The 25,746-nt window shown below is 40.8% G+C and overlaps 1 protein-coding gene across 5 annotated transcripts in view; it reads left to right on the forward strand.

Annotated features, from left to right (window-relative positions):
• Positions 1-24,231, forward strand: part of PARD3 (par-3 family cell polarity regulator) — a 542,078-nt gene extending 517,847 nt beyond the window's left edge. For all 5 annotated transcript variants that reach the window (XM_053359113.1, XM_053359112.1, XM_053359111.1 and 2 more), the window contains 3 exons: positions 6,385-6,505; positions 14,623-14,750; positions 22,175-24,231. In XM_053359113.1, coding sequence (XP_053215088.1) covers positions 6,385-6,505; positions 14,623-14,750; positions 22,175-22,568 — 643 coding nt within the window. In that variant the 3' untranslated portion in view covers positions 22,569-24,231. The remainder of the gene's footprint in view (positions 1-6,384; positions 6,506-14,622; positions 14,751-22,174) is intronic.
• The last annotated feature ends 1,515 nt before the right edge of the window (positions 24,232-25,746 follow it).

Here is a 25,746-nt window from a genome sequence, read left to right on the forward strand (position 1 = left end):
GGAGCTCACACCGTTAGCGGGATTCTTTTGCACTTTTCATCTGTTAGTTAATGTACCTTTCTTGGCCTAAACCAAGGAAGCACCATGCTTCCCCTATTAGATAGCAGATGCATTTTAAAAAGAAAAAATTGTCACGAACATAAATCAGTAAAACCTTTTAAAATGATACAATTCACTGTATTATCATTTAATATATCATGTAAAAAATCTAGCTCATGTAACATCAAAGACTTCGGGATACTTAAAATTGTGAGTGTTGATCATCACAGCTGCTAATATTCTTTAACTTTAATACATAACTATCTGAGAGGGCTGCTGGATCAGTTCAAAAGTCAAGCTAGTCCAGCATGATGCTTTTAATAGTAGCCAGCCAGAAGCCCGAAACAGCCTTGCTAGAAAAATTAACCAATAAAATGAAACTGACACGGGGACAAATAGAAGAAGACGCCTTCACCCCGGTATGGCTCCCCTTTATCACATACACAGCCCAACAAGACAATGACAAGAATCCACCAACAGCATACGAATCAATATGGCTAACCTGATCCAAAACATCCACCCACCTCACTCACACATGAAAACAAAGTTCACCACAGCCAACCACAAACAAACAACCACACCCTAGACCAGAGGTTGGCAAGGTTTACCTCACCTGAGCCGGTTCACTCCAGCGGAAATAGCTCTGTGAGATTGTGCACACGTGTGTGCACGCACCCTCAATTTCCGGCATCTGTGTATGTGCAGACGCAATTTCCGGCACCGTGGAAGTGAGTCCCCACGCCATGCTGCACTGGTTTAGCGCAGTGTGCGGGGACTCGCTGAGCGGGTGGCTTGGTTCGGGGGCAGCTCGTGGGCCGGTTAAATGACCACCATGGGCCACTTGTGGCCCATGGACCTTAGTTTGCCTACCTCTGCCTTAGGCCAACCCCATCCTCTCTCACCACCAAAGGAACACAAGGGAATAGCAAAGAAAACCTACACAAGCGACTCTGACACAAAACCCCACATACATTAAGTAAAATAGAAACATCGCCATCCGACCCCACCCCCACTACCATTCCCCCCTCCACCTCTTTCCCCCTTTTCTTCCTAATGTAAGTCTCAACAAATGAAACTGATCTGTAGAAAATGTAACTTGAAAAAAGAGACATTGCACATACTATTGTAAACCAATAAATCTTTAATAAAAATACATTAAAAAGCAGGATATGCATAAGAGCTGGACCGAAATTTCTAAGAAAAGATTATTCTGAGAAATTCCCTGAGAATTCCCTTAATAGCCAGTGGAGGCTGGTCTATTAAAGCACATGGGATACTGTCCTACCAATCTGAGCCTGTCCCTAATCAGCCCCCACCTGCCTGCCTTCATTCTTCTAAGCGGGGGGGGGGGGGCAGCACTGAATGCCAGCTTCTTAGTCTAAGTCTTGCCTTTGTAGAATCCTGGTGGGAGGAGGATGGGGTTCAAATTGGACAGAGGTGCCTCTGCCTGCCATTGACTCTGGCTCCACCTACTGCTTTCCGCTCCCATGGGCCCCAGCCACCACTGCTAATGACAGCCAATCCTGGATTTCGCTTTTAAAGCCTTTCATGCTGGTGGCCATCATCACATCTTGCGGCACAAATTTCCACAAGTCAGTTATACATTGATTGAAATGCTGCTCTATCTGTTCTACATCGCTATTCATTTCCCTTGCTTTGGCTGTGGCTGATGAGTTGTAGCCCAAAATGCCTGGAGGGCACCAGGTTGGTGAAGCCTGCTCTACATGGTGCCTTCCATGGTCTATTATCTTCTGATTGTATGTAAACACACCAAACTATGTAATTAAACCGTGGTAAAATGCAGAGTCTCCTTTTGAAAACATATTTGCCGCTTTTTCCGGATAGTTTCCTACAGCATTTCACAGTGTGCCTGAACCTTTTTTTTAATGTGTGGCAGGTTAACATCTTCTGTTACAGACAGACCCATCTGCACTGAGTAAACACTTTTGGGATGGAGGAGAAACTGTTTGAGTTCCATTATACACAGCAAAAGCTTTTACAGTGGATTAACACTGCTCTGTGTTCTCTTTACCTATTTCATCCTGCCCAAGCAATGACAAGAGAGGTCCAATTTAATATACACTCAGCTTGCTTTGAACTTTGGCAAGCATACACTCTGCAGGCTTAATGCGTTGCCAGAAGAATGAGGATGCCATTAATAGTCAATGAGGCAACCTTTTTAAAATTCAATGGAACAGCCTTTGTTTCTCTTCCATTCTACCTGTGGATACAAAGATCTGTCACAAGTTATTTATTTATTTAAAGAAACATAAGTTGAATGCTTCAAGTCTGCCATTTGACCATAACAGGGTTTAGTTAACAGAACAAGTTTCAAATGTTTGCTTACTGGGCTGCATTGGTTAAAAAAACCTAATAGTCCATTCACATGTTGAAGCTATTTTCTGTAGACACCTGCAGCTAGATAGATTGTGTGGAGTTATTATTATGAATTATTGTTGTTATTGATTTGACTTATTAGTTGTTTTTTTTTACAAAAGAAAAAAGCTTCTTAGCACCTTCTTAGAAGTCAAAAGGAGTAGCATAAAAGGCATTGTTTTTCTGTGTCTTCCCTACTTCCAGGTTTGGTGTAGGCAAATTCTAGATAACATAAATGTTTATCTCCTAAGCTTTCTGTTGCACCTATGATGTTATTGCTTGACTGTATACTTGGAAGATGCTTCCTCCCCCTTCCTATCCTCTCTCAGACCAATTTTTTTCTCCTTCCCAAAGCTTTAGTCATTCCTGTTCAGTAGCTTGCTTGTATCCACTTTATCACACTGACAATCTGTCCGTTCTGAAAGGATTACAACTCTGTACTTCAATGCATGACATCATAGTGAGATATTGCTTAACGATCTGAGACTCTTAACATTGCCATTGCTGTGGCTTCTTGTTACTGAAAATATGTGACAGCTCTGGCCTATATGAGCTTTGCTTACATTGCACTTTTCCAGCCCATGCAGACGATTTCATGTGTTGTAAGTGACATTCATGAAACTGCTGAGGGTGCATTAAACAACGTGTAGTTGGCAGGCATCGGAGACGAGAACATGAACCTGCTTTAAGTTTCCCCATCATTTAGGCAGTGGAAGAGTTCTTGACTTACATCAGTGCTGAGTATGGAACTGAAAGTCTTTGTCTTTATTGAATAATATGAAGTAGTTCAGTTGCACAGCTTTTTGTACATGGCTTTATGCAGTGGCGAACTTCATGCTCCGGCACCAGGGGGCGGAGAGCAGGTGGGGGCGGGGCTGGCACACCCCCCGCAGGGCAGCCAGCACAGGCGGGGGGACAGCTGCAATGGCACCCCACCGGGATCGCGCTGCTGGGGGCGGTGCGCTCCCCCCCACTCCTCTTCCTCCGCTAGTGGCGTTATGTCCATTTACCCAGTTGTGGAGAGGCTCATAAGTTACAAACCTAAGCAGCCAGTTGGCTACAAACAATATCTTGCCAGAAAGCCTTGGGAGAGATGGTGCTTCAGCAATCGTCTGGCCCAGACAATGTAATACCTGACCATTCCTGGCTATTGGCCAGGTCATAACTGAGGCAGGCTTTACCCTTCTCCCAAATAGTTTCAGGTAAAAAGTAGCCTTATTTGACTGGCTAGCATTTCACCAGCAGCTCTGGTGTTGCAATCTTGGCTTGCAATCTCCTTTGCATCAGTGGTGTATATTTGATATTTGGCCAGAAGTCCAGACAAACGTAGGGGAGACCTTTGGTGCTGTGGCTAGAATGTCAGGGTCTGAAGGCTCTGCAAGGACGGCAGATGCTGCAGAGTCACTGGCAGTGTTCCTGTTCACTGGGCGGTGTGCTCTCTCTACTTCTCATCTAATGAGACACCTCTGGTTCAGGGTCTGGCTGTGGCTGGACTCTGACTCTTCAGCTGAGTTTTCATACAGATTTGGGGGGGGGGGATATACTGTGCAGTTATTTGATTTTTAAACCATGATCCAGCATCCCAGTCAACCACATATGGTGACCTGGCAAGGGAATAATAGATTGCTGGGATTATTGGGTTGTTTTTGTTTTTATTAGGTATTTTGTGTTTTTATATTGTGATTTTATGTTGTGAACCACCCTGAGTCCTGTGAGTATAGGGCAGTATACACATTTAATAAATAATAATTAAAAATGATATTAATACCTCATGCTAGCCCTGACAATAGGTCTTTAGGATTGGGTTTGCCTAGCTGACTATAGAAGTTGTGAGAAATATATGTGTTGGTATTTGGGGACATTCCTAAGCGACATACTGTAGCATATGCTCCAACATTTCTCCAATGAAAATAGGGATGGCCTATTCCGTTGTTGTTGTTGTTGTTGTTGTTGTTGTTGTTGTTGTTGTTGTTGTTGTAGTAGTAGTAGTAGTAGTAGTAGTAGTATTTATACCCCAGCCACTCTGGGCAGCTTCCAACATATATAAAAACATAATAAAACATTAAACATTTTTTTAAAAACTAATCTACACAGGGCTGCCCTGAGATGTCTTCTAAAGGTTGTATAGTTACTGATCTCCTTGGCTTGGGGTCACAAAACTCCATTTCCTCCAAATTCTCCAATGTAGATAGGGACGGCTTCCGTAAATCCAGGACTGTCCCTGGAAAACAGGGACACTTGGAGGGTCTGCTGTAGTAATATTAACATGATTCCTTAAGGTCAAAACAGTTTCTTTAGTCTAGTTTTGCTTTACTTTCAGTTTGTTAATACGTGGTTAATGCTCAGGCACTAGAAAAATTCTCAACCCCTCTTCTGCTGGGTATGTGTGGAATTACTACAGGACCTATAAAGTAATAAAATTCCAAAGTGAGGAAATTTAACTACAGAAAGAGAGAGCCTTGTGGCTTTAAATGCCTTTGCAAGCTTGGAGATCAGAGTTAGTAGAACTGAGTGCTCCTACTAATGGTCTTTGCCTGGAGATTCTTAGCAATCTGGAGTGAGCCTTGTGGCTTCTTTGCAGTATTTATCACGGAAAACCTTGATTTTTGCATAACAACAGATGCATAACTGTAGCATCTGTTGAGTAAAGTTTACATAACCTAATGGTGATAGTGCAGACCTTAAACAGCTGACTTCTGTGCATATTTAAACTAAAGTAATTTCACTGACTTCAGTGGGTTTTCCTCCCAAGGACATGTGCAGCCTTCATCTCTGTTGATGCCCTGGTTTGTTTCCACATGGTGAAATGTACCACATGTCCATTAACCTTTTAATGCTATCAAGCTAATCAGTTCAAAGGACTTGTCAGAAACAGACCTAAAGGGTGACAGGATCCTATTGACTGGGGGAAATAATCCAATAGCGCCGCCTCCAAATAGCGAGGAGCCCTGTGGGACTGAGGCTCTGACAGCAGCAGAGTAGCTGAAGTGAGTGAACAATTATCTGTCATGTTGTTTCAATAGTACAGGACCTGATAGAAATATTTATTTGTGCTCTTCTTTTAAACCTAAGTCATGTCTTTTAAATCCTCTTGATAACACAATAGAGGATGTGCCTGTTTGTTTTGGGCGAGGACCAGTTCACAGAATCAATCAAGTGTCCGTTTTCCTTCACTATACATAGCAGCTGTTATATAAGAAACAATGAAAGAAGTAGCCTCCTTAGTGCCTCAAACTCCCACCATCCCTGACCATTGGCCACCCACCAATGTCTGGAGGACCCCTCTATGGCTATGTCTGGCCTGTCTAGGCCAGAATCTTGTTCCCCACAGTGGCAAACCAGATGGCTATGTGAAGCCCACAACAAAGACGTGAGAGTTTACTTTATCACTCATGATAAAACTCTCTGTCTTGGAAGGATGGGTTTAAGCTGATCTGAAGGTGGCTCATTTCTTCCCCATGTGTTTAATAAGAGGATGGGGAGGGGCATAGATGGATAGATAGATAGATAGATAGATAGATAGATAGATAGATGATAGATATGTAACTACCATATTTGTTGTTCTGCATTTTAATATGGAGAATCTTTAGCTGACAGGCAGTCTAAAAATATGGTAGAGAAATAAGCACTTAACAGAGAGATAAATGTTAATTTTGGATCGTTGCAGTAATTATTCCAATGTCTTAAGCCCACCTTTCCAAAAAAAAATCCACCACTCTTCCCAGTTTCGTTCTGGTCATCTCTGTCACTGAAAGTGCTTTCTTTAGCCTTCTCAGATTTGCCTTGAGCTACAAGAATCACCGGAATTTTGCATATAATTCTGTTTTAGGAATATGGCTTTGAAATTTGACTGTAAGCATTCTGTCAGCTCATTATCATATGACTCAATCAAGCTGTTTTGTATCTGAAAAAGAAAAATGGTCTTGCTTTTCCCCTGGTATTAATCTCTTTTCTCCCTTCCTTTCTTAGTAACAGATCAACTCCCAGCAATCATGATCGGATACAACGCCTAAGGCAAGAATTTCAACAGGCAAAGCAAGATGAAGATGTGGAAGATCGGAGGCGGACCTACAGTTTTGAACAACCATGGGTAAGTGCTCATTTTCAGTCACTATATACAGCGCTGCACAAAGTCCTTAGGAATATAAGAAGCTTCCTTATACCAGCTTGTACCATTGGTCCATGTAGCTTGCTATTGTTTACCACACTGACCAGCAGTGGCTTTCCAGAGTTTTAGACAGATCATTCTTCTAGCCCTACCTGGAGATGCCTAGGAATGAACCTGGGGTCCTTCTGCATTCAGAGCAGGTGCTCTACAACTAAGCTACAACGTGTCCCCTGTCTTGTGTCAGTTGTTATTCTTAATCCCTGATGCAACTTCGATTCAAGGTCCTTGGTGACCTTTAAACTCCTGACCCTTTCCTTCTCCATCTGTGGCCCAACATTCCTAATTTCATTTTGTATTGTGCTCTGCCATCTGTCAATTGTGTAAAGGGTATTGTTTGCCCTGTGACAAGGCATAGCTGGGTCACATCAATGCAGACTAGCTTATCTGTCTTGCACTTAATGCCTGTAAGGGGGTTGTGTATGTGTTACTTTCAAGAACATGATTCTTTGCTTGTGCTAGCTGTGCAGTTTCAGATAAAATATGGAGGGATACAAGGCATTTATGTTGGACTGCACTTGAAGAGTGCTTTTAAAAAGTGCATTAAAGATAGAACCAGCAACAAGATTTTGCCAAGACAGGAAGAGATGTCCAGAAACGCATAGTTTTCCCAATCCCCCATTGACACAGAGATAGCAAGCCTTTTTTTTAATCACCAGTATTGTTCTTTTTAATACAAAAGGGTCCCCAAGGAAGCTTACATAACAAAACACAGCTCCATTAAATCATTTAAAAAATCCAGTTTATTAATGTTGCAATTAAAACCACCAATCGCAATCAATAAGCCATTAAGAGAGAGGATGTAAATGTCATATAAACACTATCAGTAATTAAACTATCGAAGGATTTATGTAATAGGAATGTTTTGATCAGGCTTCTGAAAACCTGGAGAGAGGGAGGTCTCTGACAGATGTTCCCGGACAGGGATTTCTGCCATTGTGGGGGCACCACTGAAAAGTCAGTAGTTCCCGTGGTCACTACCTGAGCCTGTGAGTTGGCTCTATCATTAGATACACTGAGGCAGCTGCCTCACATGGCAGATGCAGTGAGGGAACACTGGCAGCCTCCTGGCTATTCCTTCTGAACTCCACTCCCCCCACAAGCTGTTCACTTCTGTTGGAGGACAGAGCCCTTTAGGCCAACTAGGTTGCCCTGCACCCTGTAACTGTCTTGCTGTCTCAGGTGAACTGGAGGACACTATCCTGCCACCATTGTTGAATTAAGATTTAGTTGCCAGTCCAGTTGGGTGCAGTAGGAAAACATGGACTAAGGAGGGGCATAACCTGGCCCTTTGCCCATGGCAACAAAATGTCTTGGCTGGCCGTGCTGAGTTGCAAAAGACACTTGAAGCAGGATGCTGATAACCTAAGTGTATGATTAGATTCTTTTGATAGTAGACATTCCTTGGGCAGCCATGCACACACACAAGAGTCTCACTGCAATGTGGCGATGGTATAATTTCAATGTGGGAAACCTTTGGCTCTCAAGATGTTGTTGAACTACAACCCCCATGAGCCTCAGCAAGCATGGCCAATAGTGAGGGATGACTAGACTTGCAGTTCAGCAACTTCTGGAAGGCCAAAGGTTCCCTACAAACCCAAATTGTCCTAAATAGACTATGAAAGCCTCTTAAGTATGCAGTACAATTCTGTGCAGATTTTAAAAAAGATTTAACATCCATGTCATTACCAGGCTACCTTAGAAATACAGAGAGATATGACTTGTATTTGTAGCCATAAAGAAAAGTGCTATGTCATAAATATAAACCTCATATTTTGTAAATATGTATATCATATTTGTTAACCTGGAGAACATATACAACTTTTATTCAAGTTGACTTTTGTCTCCTTAAAAGCGTTTATTTTAAATCCCAGCATAACTAATGACAGCAGACGTAGCCCTTAAATCAGCTACTTCTGCAACTCTATGTAAAATACTCTATATATTTTACTGTGTTTAAAATATATGGGCTTCCTTTTAAAGCTCTGTTATAAAATATGCTTGGTTCTCCCTGGAACTAATTAAATAAAATGCTTGTTTTATTTCCTTGTAAAGATAACTCAGGAACCTATTTTTATTTGCATGTAGAAGGTTCCCGAAAAGGGGCAGGCATTATGTGGAGGCTTCTTCTGCTTCATCTCAGAATTTGACCGGTTAAGGGATCCTGGGGGACACTGTCTGAGAAAACTGTGCGCTCAGGAGGACTTGAGAACTTAACTACTGAGGGTCATGGGCCAAAATGTTCTCTATCCAAACACCATAGCAACTTTAAACAGGCAACCTTGGCGTGCATTATACTTTCCAGCAATGAATGAGTGGGAAATTATTTAGATGACAGGCTGATTACCTCAGGAATGGAATAATTTCCTAAATTGTGGGTCAGAATGCTGACCTTTCTTTTTTTCCTCTTTCCCCTCACCAACAATGAGGGCCTCTTCCCCATTGGGCTGATCATGTAAATGAGCTTAAAGTGACAGTAATTCTGTTAAATGTATTAATTTTAATCCTGAGCCGTATTGTTCCCTTGGCTGATGGTCTGCTCCTTTATTTAAGCTGCCCCCCTCTCTCTAACACCCCCCTTTACTCTTTCCTTGTGCATGTGTCTTTTATACAGACACATTCATTTAGATGCTCAAATTCTGGAGAAATAGGTCCATTGTACCTTTGAATTATTTTCTCCCTCTTGTGTATTCCAATCTGGGTAAGATCACTGTGCTGGGAAGGGATGAAACTATGATCTCATCCATTCTGAGAGTATACAATATAGTTTTAGCATTGAGGAACAATAAACCCATCTCTCAAACAGCATATGCAACTTCAGGGTATTAACTTAAAATTATAGAGGTGCTTTTCCCAAAATGCATCCAGATGCAGTGAATACTAAACAATGGTAAAACGCACACACACCAGTGGTTTACTGTGAGGAAACTTCAACCGTATTCTTTGAATGCTTTCTCTTTTTTATCTCAGCGTTCTTGGCTACAAGTATGACTGTGGAAAAACACAGCTGTGCAAGTGTTAAAAAGTTTTGAATTAGCCTGAGGGAACAGGTTTGTGGCACCAAGTGAAAGGGAGGAGTTGGGGGACACGGAAGAGAAAAGGCTTGGATGAACATAAATAAAGGTTTACATCCATAAAAGTCCCTCAAATCCATGATGATACAGTGAGCTTTTTCCTCCTGATTTGAACAAAGAAGGTAATTTCCCATCCACAGAGCTTGATGAATAACAGATATGTATTAAAGAACTGGGATTCGAGAAGCAGAGAGAGATAAGTGTATGTGTGAAAACAGAAGGAAATTGGGTTTGCTGCATATGTCTGACATATAAAAATGACTTCTGCCTGAATCACAGTTTCCAGTTCCTGGTGGATGGTTGTGTCCATATGTCTTTTCTTGGATCACAGTGGGCTGGTGCCCATTTCAAATTATTCTACAACGATTCTGTTGGCAAAACCTTTACTGATGTGCTGTGGGGTTCTGGCATTTCTTCCTGGGCTTGTATATCTGCTCTGCCAATAATTAATGAACTTCTGTCCTCAAAGCAGTCAGTCCCGTAACTTTCATGTATACAGACACTCTTATTCAAAACTTTAAAATGACACTTCCTGAAGAGAGTGGAGCAGAAGAGTTAATGATGAGGACATGACTCAGACCAGTGAGCCTAGGGTGACAATTTATCTTTTCTCAGACATATTCCATTCCACATCATGCCAAGCCAGAGCTCTGTAGGGCTCAAATGTTCACTCCTGCATGAGAAGGGTCTTCCATATCTGCATCCTGGGTGGGGTTTACTTGCCAGCTTATTTCTTTAAAAAGAAATACCCAGTGTTTGCCTTCTGCCCAAAGAGTTGCTCAGAGGCAATTACAAACAGAAATGCAAATATACATACTGCAATAACCCAGCCAACGAAGCACCAATGATCAAGGTAAAAACAGCAGCAGGGGACAAAGCAGCACTTGCTGTCGGCTCCTTAAGCAGCAGCAGAATCAAATGATAGCTTTAAAAAGGATGCTTCCCAAAATATCAACAAAAATACAAGCATGGATTCCCATCAGCCCCACCTATATGGCCAGTGGTCAGGGATGGTAGAAGTTGTAGTCCAGCAATACTTAAGAGGGCCAGTTTCCCCATCCCTGGGTTTGAGGTATTGATTTTGGCATGACAGAAGTTCAAGGAAAGGTTGTGCTGAAACTACTCATCTAGTTCATAATATGCTAAAATGTCCAAAAAGCCCCATCCTTTTCCAGCAATCCTTCAGTGCTGTCCAGTGTTTCTCTATTCTTGCTGCGGCTGCTTCTTGGCACCATTTTCCTTCTTTTTCTTTGACCTCCCTCTCCTTGACTTCATTTTGCTTAATTTGAATGGCTAAGCCAGGCAATGTTATTTGCTTGACCAGGTGAACAATTATATATTATAATTGTCCGCAAAGCCATGGGAAATGAGTAATAAATAAATAAATAAATAAATAAATAAATAAATAAATAAAATCTATTAGCATCTTTTAATTAAACCACAAGTTTGAAGTTGAGAAACTTCTTTCCAGATGGTAGCCAGTCCTGATTGATCTTAGCAATAACAATTTCTAAGATGAGGAGTAACCTTGAACCTGTCACTATCTTTCAGCCTCATTTACCTCATAGGGCTGTTCTGAGAATAAAATGTGGGGGAATGTACACTGCCTTGAAGTCCTTCAAGGAAAGAGGGAGCATAAACGCAGTAAGTTGATTAAACAGAAAACTGGCCTTATTTAATTGAAGGGTCTTCCATCTTTGAGCAGCCTGAAAAGTTTTTAACCAAACTAGAATATTTTGGATTTAGCTCATTTGTAGTTTATTCGTGTCAATTCTAGATCACAAATATATAATAAATAAGTGATAGAGAAGTAGAATTCCAGTCCAAAATTCAACAGCTGAGTTCTACTCCTGCTGGGTTTTCATTCCAGCCCTTGATTTATATTCTGCTACCTAGGATTGGTTTGTACTGGTTCTGTGTGATGGTGACATAATATACTTACCTTAATAGGGAAAGTAAGCATTATTGTATGCTAACCTAATGGTATGCAATATTGATGGTACATATTCTTTCATTATTTGTTTGAAAAAAAAAAGAATAGATGCTTTCTTATAGACTTATCCTCCATGTCAGACTTACAATAATGTTTTGAAAGACATATACAACCCCAAGTTATACCCAACATTCTATTTTATACAATTAATAATCATTATTGATGAATTAATGAAACAACAGGTGGGGGCATCATTAATTCATTATTCTACTTTATGTAGCAATTGCATAGTTCTAAACCTTCAAAATGACATCTCTAGAAATATATTTTGGCTATGTAACCCTTTTCAACAAGTTATAAACTGATTTTACATCATAACTCCCAATAAATTATTATCATAACAATTTTCTTATTTTTCCTAATTATCTTAACATGTCTTGTTGATGAAATCCTTGTTAGTCTGTCACATTAACCAAAATATTGCATAGCATTGCAAACCTAATAAAAATCATCAGCTACAACCAACTATAGAAGAGAACTTGATCTGAAAAAAAGAAAGAGAAAGAGAAAGACATTTGTTGTTCATTGAAACCAAAATATGCCCAATGAACTAATGATTTTGGATCTACTAAATATGAAATACATTATGATATATGAGGCAGTATATAAATATATACTGTAAAAAATCATTATTATATTACAGAAGGCTAACATACTCATTGTGCCATATGATTTTGTGAACTAGAGACTATTTCATAAGATGCCATCCAGATAATTTCTATCCAGCCTCTTACAGTGACCTTTCTGCCCTTTCCCACATAGTGGCTACCCCCCCCACTTTTTTTTACCATGATGCACAAGTTGATCACACTATTTCTTGATGTTTCATCTTTAGACAGTAAATAAGAGGTTGTACCTCTAATTTCTCCAACTACATCCTTCCAAAACTCCTGAATATTCTTGTGCATGCATAACATTTGCATTTGATTGCAACTGTTCTAATATTCTACATGTGCCTTCTACTGAAATCTTCAAGAAGAACCACAATAAGGATCTCCTATTGTCATGTTGTGCATGCCAGCCTTCTTCTTCAGCTTCCTTTTCTCTTGTACTTTCCTTAACAAATCTTCAAAGCCATAATGATCATTTCACTTAAGGGTCATTGTGGAAGACACAAACATATATTTATTTGTATAATACAGCCTTGTGCGTTACGGCAGCCCTGACCGCTATTTGATTTACAAGGTCAGCACTTGTCATGCATCTCCTCACAGACAAGGCTGGAGTTCTTTGTAATTTGCACAGTTAAGACGCAGGCAGCTTTGTTTGATAGCTTTAAAGAATTATGATAATTATACTTTGTCTTGTGCTGCCCTGTTTGTACAGGTGTTAACTAGTTTCAGAGTTACACTCTGAGCACACAGTTTGTGTCCCAATGCATGGAAATATATTTTTCCACTTTGAGGGGGTGGGGGTATTTTCCATCTCTCGTATGTCGTATATTGTTGCCAAGATTAAAAATTGTGTGCAGATGCGAGATGAAGCTGATGTGAAGTGATTTTCTTAAAATGCATTGTCAGGCCATTTACAAAGTGGCAGTGTGTTAAATATTTGGAGGGGGCAGTTGTCTAGGAATTTCCATTTGTCAGCTGTGAAACGTATTTTCCAATCTAAGTGCATTAAGTGCAGATACCATAAGCACCCTCAAAGTTGTTTAAAAGTATATGTAACATGGAACAGATTTTTTTAAAACAGAAAAAGCTGAAACAGTAATTGTCAAATATAAAGCTAACATTAAAAACATATAAATGATGGTGCTATGCACACAACATTATCCCCATGTTGTCCCTGCCCCTGCAGTATTTGTTGATCTGAAGTGTGTTCAGCTGGAATGCTTATAGCTCATTTTGCCCCCAAAAATGTCCTCCTGAAGAGCTCATGGTCTATATGTGTTCACAGATGGAGCATTCTCAGGTTACCTCCGATTGAGGCAGACTGACTGACTTTGCAGGGCTGTGTTATCTTCTCCCCATGTTTAACTTGTCTTTGAATAAAATGCTTTAGCTGTGATTCCTACATTGAGGGGGGTTGGAACTAGAACACCCTCAAAAGAAGGCCTACAGTGCCAGGCCACTTCATATGGGAGAAACCATCTTACTTTCTTTGGATTGGAAAGGGAAGACACACTAATAAGAATTTTGGTTTGCCAGTATGAACTGATAATGAAACACACATGCAGTCATGTGAAACCAACCCCTACTTAGGCATAGTTCCTTCTAGTGGCTAAAAAAGAACATTGGAGTCAGCCAAACTCTACATGGATGGTGTTTTATCATTTATTCATTCTGGTACACTAATACCCTTCTCCTTTCTTCCAACATGGAACTCAAGACCAAGGTTCCCAGGTCTTCAGTTTATACATTTACCAGACCCAAATCTGCTTAGCTTCACCAAGATGGCTGCATTATGTTTCCTCAGACTTCAAAGCTAAGACTATAAAATATGCCAGCCACTTGATTTGAGCAGCGCCAAAAACCACTTAGTCCCTCATAGCTGTGTCCAGTGACTGATCTACAAATGCAGCCACTTTGACTCTGTTCATATAAGTATTTGTATGATAACCTTGTCCTAAATTAGGTAGAACCTTTCCATACTTCTGGAATCCTGCAGATAGTCCAAATTTTATCTATCAAGTTTAAGAACCTAAAGCATTTATAATAAGGGCAGCGGGGGGGGGGCATCTCTTGAAAATATGTCTTCTACTGGAGTTTTTCTGCCATGTCTCTCTCTCAAATACATTTTTGTGATATTTTTTAAGGGTATGTCTGTAAATTGTCTTGGAGCATACATGTTGAAGGTGATTCACAAATTAATACACTCATAATAATGGTTTAAACAGTTCATTTTGGTTGATAATGAAAGCATTTTAAAAATTGTGTCTTTGCAGAAAAATAGCATTATTTATCATTCTGAATGCTATTGTTGCTGGTTTTTTAAAAACTCACCATGTGAAATTTTTGCTTTTCCTATCCTAGCCAAGTTCAAAGTCATACTCGCAGAGTGGCAGGCATTCTGTATCGGTCGAGGTTCAGATGCAGAAGCAGCGTCAAGAAGAAAGGGAGAGTTTCCAGCAAGCTCAGCGGCAATACAGTTCATTACCCAGGTACGGCAAATGTCTAAGGTGATCTGGCAAATTCATGCCTGGAGCCAGTTTATTCAAAGTGTTGTGTCTTCTTTATTAAGAGGAACCCTCTGTTATGAATGGCGCAGGATGTGACAGGAAGTGTCATTTAGCTCTCACAGAGCTACGTTCCCAAGCACCTATAGCAAACTGCAGGTGCTTTAGAGGAAGTTGAATGCTTTAAATATATGGTATGTACGCAGCTCAGGGCAACAAAGATAAATCTCAATAAATTTTATTGTATTCAAAGAGAATTAGCATACATCCCATAATATGTTAACAGCAGTGTTTTTTGCCTTAAACATAAGACTTAAGGGCTACAGAGGTGTGTGTGGAAAAGATAAGGAAACGAAGGAAGAGGGACACAAGTATGTTATTTTCACAAATGAGGGGAGTTTGGGGGTGATTAGTAAGAAAAAAGGCAACTACTTCAGTACTGGAGCCAACAGTGTGAGTGATGTGACTTTCTTAATGGAAGCAGGGGGAGATAGAAAGAAAAGCAGGGTGTGGTGAATTCAGTGAAGACATTAGAAGTGGTTTGTGAGCGTGCAAGAGAGAAATGTATTTGTGTGTCGAGGTCCCCAAGCCATTCCAATAAAACACAATTCACACAGAATTTTTCTTTAAGGTTTTTGGCATAATTTTGGCCACAACTTTATTAAAATACAAAAAGTGTGAGTGGTTGCTTAGGCATTGGTTGTGACTATCTGACCCTGCCTGGGGACAGACTGACATTCGCACACCTGCGAAAGTCAGAAAGGGAAAACATTTTGGGGAGAAAGATGCAGCTGGGTACCATGCCCTCACATCTTGTTCGACCCCACCGCAACACGTGCTCTCCATGAAGGAGAACACACTTTGCTGGACAAAGTTTTGAGAAGAGAGAGAGGCCATTTTGAAAGAGGCAAGGGAAGCATGGAGAAGAAGAAAAATCTGTTGCTTCAAAGTACTGACTCAGAGTATTTTGCTACGGTAAGGGATGCAGAGGAGAATTTGGTAGTATTTCCTAGTACCATCCTAGCAGTGCTTTTGTTCCAATACTGAGTACCCTCGAGTACCCCCCATCCTAGTACAGTGGTACCTTGGTTTTCAAATGTTTCCGTTGACGAACATTTCAGTTTTCAAACGCCGTAAACCCAGAAGTAAAAGCTTCGGTTTTCAAACACACTTTGGAAGTCCAAAATGCAATGTAGCTTTTGTACTGAGTTTTCCGTATTGAGGCTTCTGTATTGAGTTTTTGGTTTTCGAACATTTCAGAACTTGAACTCTCTTCCGGAACGGATTAGGTTCGAAAACTGAGGTACCACTGTATATCAAAAATAGCAAAATAGGGGGGGGACTTCCAGGAAAGGAGTAGTAGTATAAGGAAGGGTTATATGACCCATTCTGTGTAGAACAGACCATACATAGTTATTTGTAACTGTACACCAGGTAAGAGGCGAATTGGCATGAATGTCACAAATTGCAACCTCAATGAGGCTCCTTGGAGAGAGGTGCCCTTAAATTTGAGCAGTTTTTGAGCTACTTTTTTTGCCAAATCTGATCTTAATAAATGAAAATAAAAAACAAAGTTTACAAATGTTGTCTTCCTAGTAGCTATTGGGCCGTAAAGTGTTTTAGAATGGTGCCAGCCAGGAAAAATTAATTTTAGATTTCTGCAAATGGGTTTCTAAAGTACACCTTCCTCCTGCTGCCCAGGTGTGGGTTGGAAAGAGATTAGCCTGTATTTGGCAGATGCTTCCGGCCATTCAAACTTCTTGGCTAGCTGCTGTGGAGAGGGGGGCAAAAGCAGCCCCAGCCAGCACGGCCAGTGGTCAGCAATGATGACAGTTGACAGCCCTGCTGTAGCCCATAAAACTGGGTTCCAAAATTTTAGAGATTTAGGGGTTCTTCTGCATTATAGTTTCATGTAATGAAAATAAATATGAACTTGACAGGAGGAAGTAGCGGTAATGGGAAGTCTTTCTTGTATAGCTTGTAACAAAGCGAATCTTGGATGTATAATGTGGATGTATGTCATAAAAGAATTAATTGAGTGAATAGAGAGATTACCATGAAAAGCTATATCAGATTGGGATACTTCCAATTTTCTGACACATTTAATTGGTTCTAATATTTAAGTGCTGTCTATACACATACTTCAGTTTATAAGCAAAAAGTGCTCACAGGCAGTCTTGAGTCTAGGAGGGAGATGTATTCCAAAGGGGTTGTTCATGACTACCCAAGCGCTGCACCTAACACATTCAGACATTTGCTGAATGATCGAGGCTGGTTTGGGACAGAGATTGTTTGAGTCATGTTTAAAGTAAATTTGAGTGTCTTGGGAAAATAAAGTATATTGCGGCAGAATGGAAGATTGGTTTAGAAAAGATCAGGTGTCCTTGAGAGTGATGGGGAGAACAAGTGGGAGAGTTTTTCATTTGATTTTGATCTAACAAGAACAACTCTCATCAAAGCCAAAGGCTGATTCTGTGATTTTGTGTTTTCTTCTTCTTCTTCATTGAACTGATGTATTGGAGGATTGGATGAGGTTGGTAAGAACTGGGTTTGAATGGGGGAAGGAAACCATAGGAGCCCAGTGCGCTCCTGATGTTTTAGACTAAAACTATCATCAGCTGCAGTCAGCTGTGCCGATGGGAGTCATAGTCCTAAATATCTAAAGGGCACCAGTTTGAGGAATGCTTGTGTAAGTCAATGAGTAGTTTATTCAAGGGCTTTGTCTGCATATTCCTTATCTATAGTCAAAAAGGTGACATTTTATAAGTCTTTGAGTGCTCAGCCAGATATTATTGCCTTCTTTGCCCTGCTTGTGGGTGTCCTGGGGCAACTGGTTGAACTGGTTCCACTGTGGGACTAAATGCTGTACCAGATCAACTTTTAGACTGATCTAGCAGAGCTTTCCTTGCCTTCTCAATTAAGGGAAGATCACTACTGCATGACTGCATTTTTGCAGTTCCCCAAATTATGTCTATGATAAACTGTAATTTTTTTGTCGGAAGAAACATGTAGTGCATTATTATTTCATTTATGAATTACAGGGGACTGTGGAATAACCTTCTGCAGAGCCGCAAAATATATTCTCAGTTCAAGGAAAACTGTTTGTTCAAGGTCTGTGCTACAAAACATCTGTGCACAAACAAATTAATAAGTACTTCAGTCTTTGTTTCCTCGCTTCATGGATAATCTACATTTATGCAGTTATAAATACAAATTGTTTCCAGAATTCATACATTTCTCTGATATCTTCTCATAAAAGTGGTGTTAAAAGAGTCCAACCAATCTTGCTTGCCTTATTGCTAACAGGCAGAGTGAATATGGTGTGAATCAGCTTAATCTATTGTCATTTTCAATGTGAAGCTTTTTAAAAGTAACATTTTCTCGAAGTTGGAACCTGCTGTTAAAAAGGTTTTTTGGATGCTTTAGAAAGCTTATGAGAACTTAAATAAAAGAGTGAATGATTCACACCATATTCACTCAGAAATCTCATTGTGCTATACATACTTGTGTTGACAATATGGCCTTTTGTTTTGTGTGGATGGAAAGGGAAGTAAAATGGCAATGTCACAAAGCTGCCTGTCCATGTTGCATAACTACCAGTGATATTATAAGGTTTGAGTTATCTTCCATAGGACAAAGCATAATAAATTACCTGTAATTCTCCTTGGCATTATCCAAGTTCCCAGATCTACCTGGTAGCAGAGCGTCAATATTTCTTTCCTTCTGTTGTGTCAGTAATAGGAAAACTCAGTATCCCTGGAAGAAGAGGCCCTGGGAAATGTAGCTCTCAGGAATCCTGAGTCCAATGGACTCTGTTTTGATTTCTTTTTGTGTTGAAATCCTCTATTATTTGGTGGTTATTTTCTGTTTTATTAACTTCTTTGATATATTGCTGCTCTTAGTAAGTTGCCTTCAGCGTTCCTGATGGACAGACTGGTGAGATAGAAATGTTTTAAATAAATCACTAAATGTTGTGTGACAACACAGAAGCATTAGAAGTTCACTCACACAAGAAGTAGTGATGGCCACCAACTTGAGTGTCTTTAAAGCAGGATTTGACAAATTCATGCAGGATAAGGCTCTCAGTGACTACTAACCAGGATGCCTCTGTTGTCAGAGACAATATGCCTTTGAATGTCTGTTGCTTGGAACCACAGGAGAGGGGAGTGCTGTTGAACTCAGGTCCTGCTTTTTGGTTTCTCACAGGCATCTGGTTGTCCACCATGTGAACAGGATGCTGGACTGGATGGACCATTGGCCTGATCTAGCAGTTTCTTTTTATGTTCTTTTGCCTAATTGGTGAGAGAGCAAAGGGGAATCCGATAAACAAGGAACTATCTAGAGCAGGGGTTGTCAACCTGGTCCCTACTGCCCACTAGTGGGTGTTTCAGGATTCTAGGTAGGCAGTAGGGGGTTCTACGGCACAAGCTGAATCCTCCTTCCATAGAGCACTGGTGGGCGGTAAGGAAATTTTATCATCAAGAAAGATGCATTAGTGAGCTGTTGGTATAAAAAAGTAGACTACCCCTGATCTAGAGTGAGAAGGGGAGGAACTGGTGCAATCTCACTCTGAACTACTCTCTGCTTGTTCTCTCTGGAGGCATGTCCAGCTCTATATGTTGACGGACTTGGGACTGGTATACTCTCTTTATCTTCTCCACTTTCCCTGCCCTCATCTGAGAGGTAGGCAGAAGAGGCTGTCCATGTGCATACATTGGCAGAACCAAATGGAGCTGCATGCCCCCTATGAAGTCAGCCCTGTTTGCTTGAGGGTCAGGGCTGATGGTTTCAGGGCAACACTCTTTTGCTTACCTCAAGCCCAAGGAAGCTGGCACTTTAACTCACTTTCGTCTGTCTCCATTTCATCTCCCACTTCCATCGTCTCTGTGTCTTGTTCACGTGCATTAACTCACTCTCTCTCTCTCTGCACTCTGACTGGCCCCACTTCTGTACGCAAAACAAACCCCTTTGTTGTTAATGCATTCACTGTTTATGGTGAAGTTTCACTATCTCAAGCACAATACCGTACAGATAGATAGCATTTCTGCTGCCATTTAAACTCAACAGTGATGGGCCAATGGCCTGTTATAGTCAAGGCAGCTTCATGTATTCCACTAGACAGTAATGACAGTCTGAGTTCTGCTCAGCTTGCTTAAATACCACGTAGTGGAATGTTCTGATACTACATATATTGGAAACAGTTTTCCTCTGCAGTTGCATGAGCATGCTGGGCTTCGTAAGGCAAAAGACAGACCTTTGGCAATCAGGGTTGGTAAAGCCCTGCATACTAATGTCCCATGTCCAGGTCTATTGCAGAATTATTGTTGAAAGTTGTAATTGCTATTACAGTATTAGCTGTCAGACTGTGAATATTTATAGTGTAGTGCCTCAAGGAACACATGTAAATTGAAGAATAGCTGGTTACTCTAAGCAAAAGAGACAAGGGGATAAGTCTACCACCTGCCAAGCTGGCATCATCATCTGGGATTCCAACGTGATATTGCCTGAAATGTTGCATCACTCCCTGGCAAATGTCTTCTGAAACCAGCAGATTCTTCTGCTATTTGGAGTTGATAGCTAGGCACTGGGAGAGGGGAAGGGGAGTTTCAATACTGCAGTCTTAATAGAACTAGAAAAGCTTTATCTGGGCGATTGTATTGACATGTGAGAAAATCAGCATTAATAGTTAGGTAAGAAGCCAGAAATTGAAATTCTGGAATACATGTATGGAACACATAAAGGGTGTGCCTCCACAATGATGAATAAAAGTGATGTGAAATAAAATGTGCTAAGTCAGCTAACTCCGCTTTAAATCCATTTATTTATTTTCTTTAATTTTATACCTTTCAATGAAAAACAGCTAGTCAGCAAGCTAATCATTATAAGCAAGTCACAAGTAACTTTATTTGGATTGTTGCCATGCTCAGCATTTGAATCTATGGCCAAATCCATTACGAAAGAGAGTGGCCATGTTCAAACACACAATCAGACATGCTTAAGCCCTGCTGGGTTGTGACCCATGTCAAGAAATACAGTATGTCTGCAGCATTGGGTTTCTTGGTGCTATCTTTTGTACAAAACCTCCAACAAACTGCCTCTGCATGTGATTCTATGTCATACAATTCTATGTCATATTGATTATGGTTCAGTATTCCTGTTGGACTACACTCAGTTCACCTTTGGATGTGTTGTGTATGGTTATGTGGAAGAGGACTTCCTTGGTCATAAGTGTGCATAAAGTGGGATTCGTGGAGGAAAATACTATCCTTTTAAGGTTAGGTGTACTAGTCACAGGGCTTTTTTTCAGTGGGAACACGCCAGAACTGAGTTCTGGCATCTCTCAGGCAGGCGCCATTGCCATTTTAAGAGAATACAGGGAGATGTTCGTGGTGCATTCCAGCACTTTTATGGAAAAATGGCACTGACTAGTCGCAATGGCTATACAGCACCTCCAATATCAGATATAAACCTCTAAATGCCAGTTGCTGGGGATCACAAATGGGAGAGGAATAGTGCACTCGTGCCTGCTCATGGACTTCCCATAGGCTGCTGTGAGAACAGGATGCTGGGCTGAGCAGGACTTTGGTCTGAACCGGTAGGTCTCTTCTTGTGTTCTTGTGCCCTTCCTGAAGGATACCCACTTTGATAGACTTCAGAGGGCAAATTATGGACTGGTTGTTGGTAGAAGGCAAAAGAAGAAGCCTACTGAATTAGATTATGGGGTCATTCAGTCCAGCATCTAGTTTTCCACAGTGGCCAATGAATTACCATATTTTTCGCTCTATAAGACACACCTAGTTTTTAGAGGAGGAAAACAAGAAAAGCCAGCAAGAGCCACAGACACGCTCACTCGGCGGGGCTCTTTAAAGATAGAGCGGCTCTTGCTGGCTTTTCCGGAAGGTGGGAGAAGGGACTGATGGGCTGCCCTCCGTCCCTTCTCCCACCTCCCTGAAAAGCCAGAGCAAGCTGTGCAGCTATCTCTGAAGCCAGCACAACAAGAGGGAGAGCTGCGCAGTGCCCCTTGTTGTGCTGCCTTCCCAGCAAAGCAGGATGAGGGATAGCCTGCATTCGCTCCATAAGATGCACACACATTTCCCCTTACTTTTTAGGAGGGGAAAAGTGTGTCTTATGGAGCAAAAAATATGGTACCTTCAGGAATCCCTCCACCCACAAGCAGAGAATGGAAGTGATAGCGTTTCCTCCAGCAACTACTCTTCAGTAGTAGTAGCCAATGTTCAGTATTGATCAGTTGTTTGTTATTCTATGTTATTCTATTCTATGGAGAATGAGTGACTTGCCTGAGTGCCTCATACTGAGGCATAAAAGAACTAGAAAAGTTTCCCAGAAATAAAACAAGTGTTTCCCATAAGTGTAATGAAGTATAATAAATACCTTGTTCTGATTTTTAGGCAAAGCCGGAAAAATGCAAGCTCTGTGTCTCAAGATTCTTGGGAGCAGAACTATCCTCCAGGCGAAGGTTTCCAAAGTGCAAAAGACAACCCGAGGTATTCCAGCTATCAGGGCTCCAGGAACGGCTACATGGGAGGCCATGGCTTCAACGCCCGGGTGATGCTTGAAACCCAAGAGCTGTTGCGTCAAGAGCAGAGGCGGAAAGAGCAGCAGCTGAAAAAAAAGACATCTTCTGAAGGGTCCAGCAACTATGACTCCTATAAGAAAGTTCAGGACCCAAATTATGCCACTCCCAAAGGTCCTTTCAGACATGATGTACCCCCTTCGCCATCTCAGGTTGCCAGGCTAAGCAGATTGCAAGCGCCAGAAAAGGGAAGACCATTTTATTCTTGAGTCGAAGAAAAAGGTCAACGCCCCATGCAATAAAGGAACATTTTCATATGAAGAGACTTGTATTGGGGGGCGGGGGGGGGGACTTCTTCTTCTTTTTACAAAAAGGAGGTACTAAGGAATTCTTGTCTGCTTCAGTGCCTTTAGCAATATGGGCAAAGAATCAGAGGGCCTTATGTCTTTGCCATTGTGTCTCAAGTGTTATATCATGGAAGGATTTTCCATCATTTGACAATCATACTCTAGGCAAGTGATGTGTCTTAGTTATCAAATGTCCTAGCCCAGTTCTGTGCTATCACTGTCTGCTTCACTACATTTTGCTGTCAGGTGTTCAATGCTTCAGTGAGGTCCGGTTCCAACATACATCATTAATTTGTTTTTAATTAAAAGATGCATTGCCATACCTTTGATTAAGGGAAAGGGGTACGTATCACTTGTAAGCAGTACGGTTGAATGTTCACTCATGATCTTTAGCCCTTGATGTTTTACAGTTGATAAATATTTAAATGTCTGTCTGCTGAAATGCTGTTTTTCTTTGACTTCACATGTTCACTCTTGAGTCCTATCAGAAAGCTTTATCCTCATTCCTAAGCAAAAAATGTTATGTTTCATATATCCTGGGGACCTTGTTGCATTTGTCTTATACTTTAATCATATATAGGTTATATTATCAGTGAAAACCTTGTATTTATAAGTTAACGTTGCCTAATAATAGTGGAGGGACATTGCTGTTTCATGAAGCATGTAGAATGGTGGAGAGAAAAATATCTCTCTGGTTTGGTTTAACAACTTTGGTGGGGATTTTTAATTATTATATTCCATTACAAAAAAATGAACCCCCAAAATGAATTATAAATTAAACATTGCCCAGTTACTCCATACATCATGATAATTTAATTTGTCCTTAATTTTTTTTTGGGGGGGGGGAAATACAGGACAAAATAAATAAAAAATCTATTTTTGCATTTAAAATAGTTTTTTTAAAACCTGTTTTTTGATGATTTGTAAAGCCTTGTGGACAATTTGCGCTGTGCTTTCATGTTACTGTATTTTTACACCTCAATATCACGGTAAAGATCAACCATAAATTGGATAATAAAAGAGAATTGGGACTGGACATTGGTAAGCATTGTCATGAAAAGATGTTGGTGTCCAAAAAATAACGGAAACAAAAAGATTGTTCCAGCAGAGTTATTGTTAATGTGTATATTGGGTATATGAAATTTTCCTTTCAAGAGCTGGTTTTGTGTTTGATGCTCTGAACTTTGATTGTGAAAGAGACATGTGTACACACACATAACTGGATTGCTAAAGTGCCTGCAAATCCTGATGTGAAAGCTCAGCATATCATGCGTAAATGAACAAAAAGAAGTATCAGTTATTGCTTGTGTATTGTTTGCCTTTTTTTTATAAAAGACAAAACCCAGTCCATTTTACTTCTGCCTCAACCTTCTTTCAAGAATATATGTGACAATTCAGCACATGCTATATCTTTATGCCTGCTTGTTATTATTTTTTTGTTAATATACTCAAGTGTTAAAAATTTGCTACTAATGTAAGCACAAACATTGAATGACCATGACTCTTTTACGCAGAGACTTTACAACACTGTGTAAAATGGCACTCTCTGTAAATACAGAAATTTAGAATAAAAAGACTGTTTTCATCTTGGTTTCAATATCCTTCTGAAGCTTTCAAAAACTGTAGCCATTACTTGATTTTGAGAGAGAGAAAGATTTTCACAGATGTTGTTTTATAATGTTCCTAGTGGTTTGAGCTTCCCTTTCTTAAAAAAAATTACAGGCATTTAACTTTTTCTTTCAAGAAAAGAAAAGATTTGTGGGGCCCATTAGAGTTCCAAAACTGATTCTAAGAAAGAGAAAGTGGTTAATAAATGCTTTTAGTTACTTCTATAAGCTCTGTAATTTAAGAGTTTCTGTTCTAAGACAGAACCACCATATTGGATCAATCTCTCTCCCTCTCTCTCTCTCTCTCGGCAGGTTGTTCTGAGGTTGTTCATTATCTGCATGAATGAGTGCTCTGTGGTAGGAATGGATAGGATTTTGGTGCCAGAGGACTGCTTAACCAACTCTACAGGGCGTCACAAGCCAGTGGTGGGTGTGGCCACCCACACTCTCACATAGACTTGTATGGAGACACAAGCATACACACACAGAAGCACACAACCCTTCCTCATGAACTGATTCATACAGCTCAGCTACAGAGGCATTATTGCCCTTGCTCTACTCAGTGATTGATTCAACCATAGAATCGGAAGGGACCCTCAGGGTCATCTAATCCAACCCCCTGCAATGCTGGAATCTCAACTAAAGCATCCATGGCACATGGTCATCCAACCTCTGTTTGAAAACCTCCAAGGAAGGAGAGTCCATCACCTTCCGATGGAGTCCATTCCACCTTTAAACAGCTCTTGCTGTCAGAGCTTCCTGGTGTTTGGTTGGAATCTCCTTTCTTGTAACTCAAATCCATTGGTTCAGAGCCTACACTCCAGAGCAGGAGTAAACAAGTTTGCCCCATCTTCCATGTGACAGCCTTTTAGATATTCAAAGACAGCTATCATATCTCCTCCCAGTCTCTCCTTCTCCAGGCTGCCCATACAGCAGCATATGTGAAAAGGATCTGGGGGTCTTGGTAGACCACAAGCTTAACACAAGTCAGGAGTGTGATGCAGTAGCAAAAAAAAAAAAAGCTAATGCAATTGTAGGCTGCATCAACAGACGTATAGTGCCCAGGTCAAGGGAAGTAATAGTCCCACTCTATTCTGCTTTAATCAGACCACACCTGGAATGTGTGTCCATTTCTGGGTACAATTTAAGAAGGAGGTTGGCAAGCTGGAAGGTGTGCAGAAGAGGGCAACCAAGATGCTAAAAGATCTGGAAACCAATGAGGAATGGTTGAGGGCGTTGGGTAAATCCCCCCCCCCCCCGCTATCCTATGAGTGTTGGACCTGTGGCAATGGATTCAAGTTACAAGCAAATTGCATAATTGCAAAGGTCACAAATCTCTGCAAAGGATGGGTACTAGTAGGTAGGCTGACCTTCCAGTAGCACCATGGACCACTCAGTGTCCATTATTTCTGCCAAGAAAGAAGAAAGAAAAGTAAGGTATCGACAGCAGAAGAAGCAGAAAAATATTTTTCTCCCTGGTGTTTGTTCTGGTC

The sequence above is a fragment of the Podarcis raffonei genome, chromosome 12 (assembly GCF_027172205.1).
Source record: "Podarcis raffonei isolate rPodRaf1 chromosome 12, rPodRaf1.pri, whole genome shotgun sequence".
NCBI lineage: Eukaryota > Metazoa > Chordata > Lepidosauria > Squamata > Lacertidae > Podarcis > Podarcis raffonei.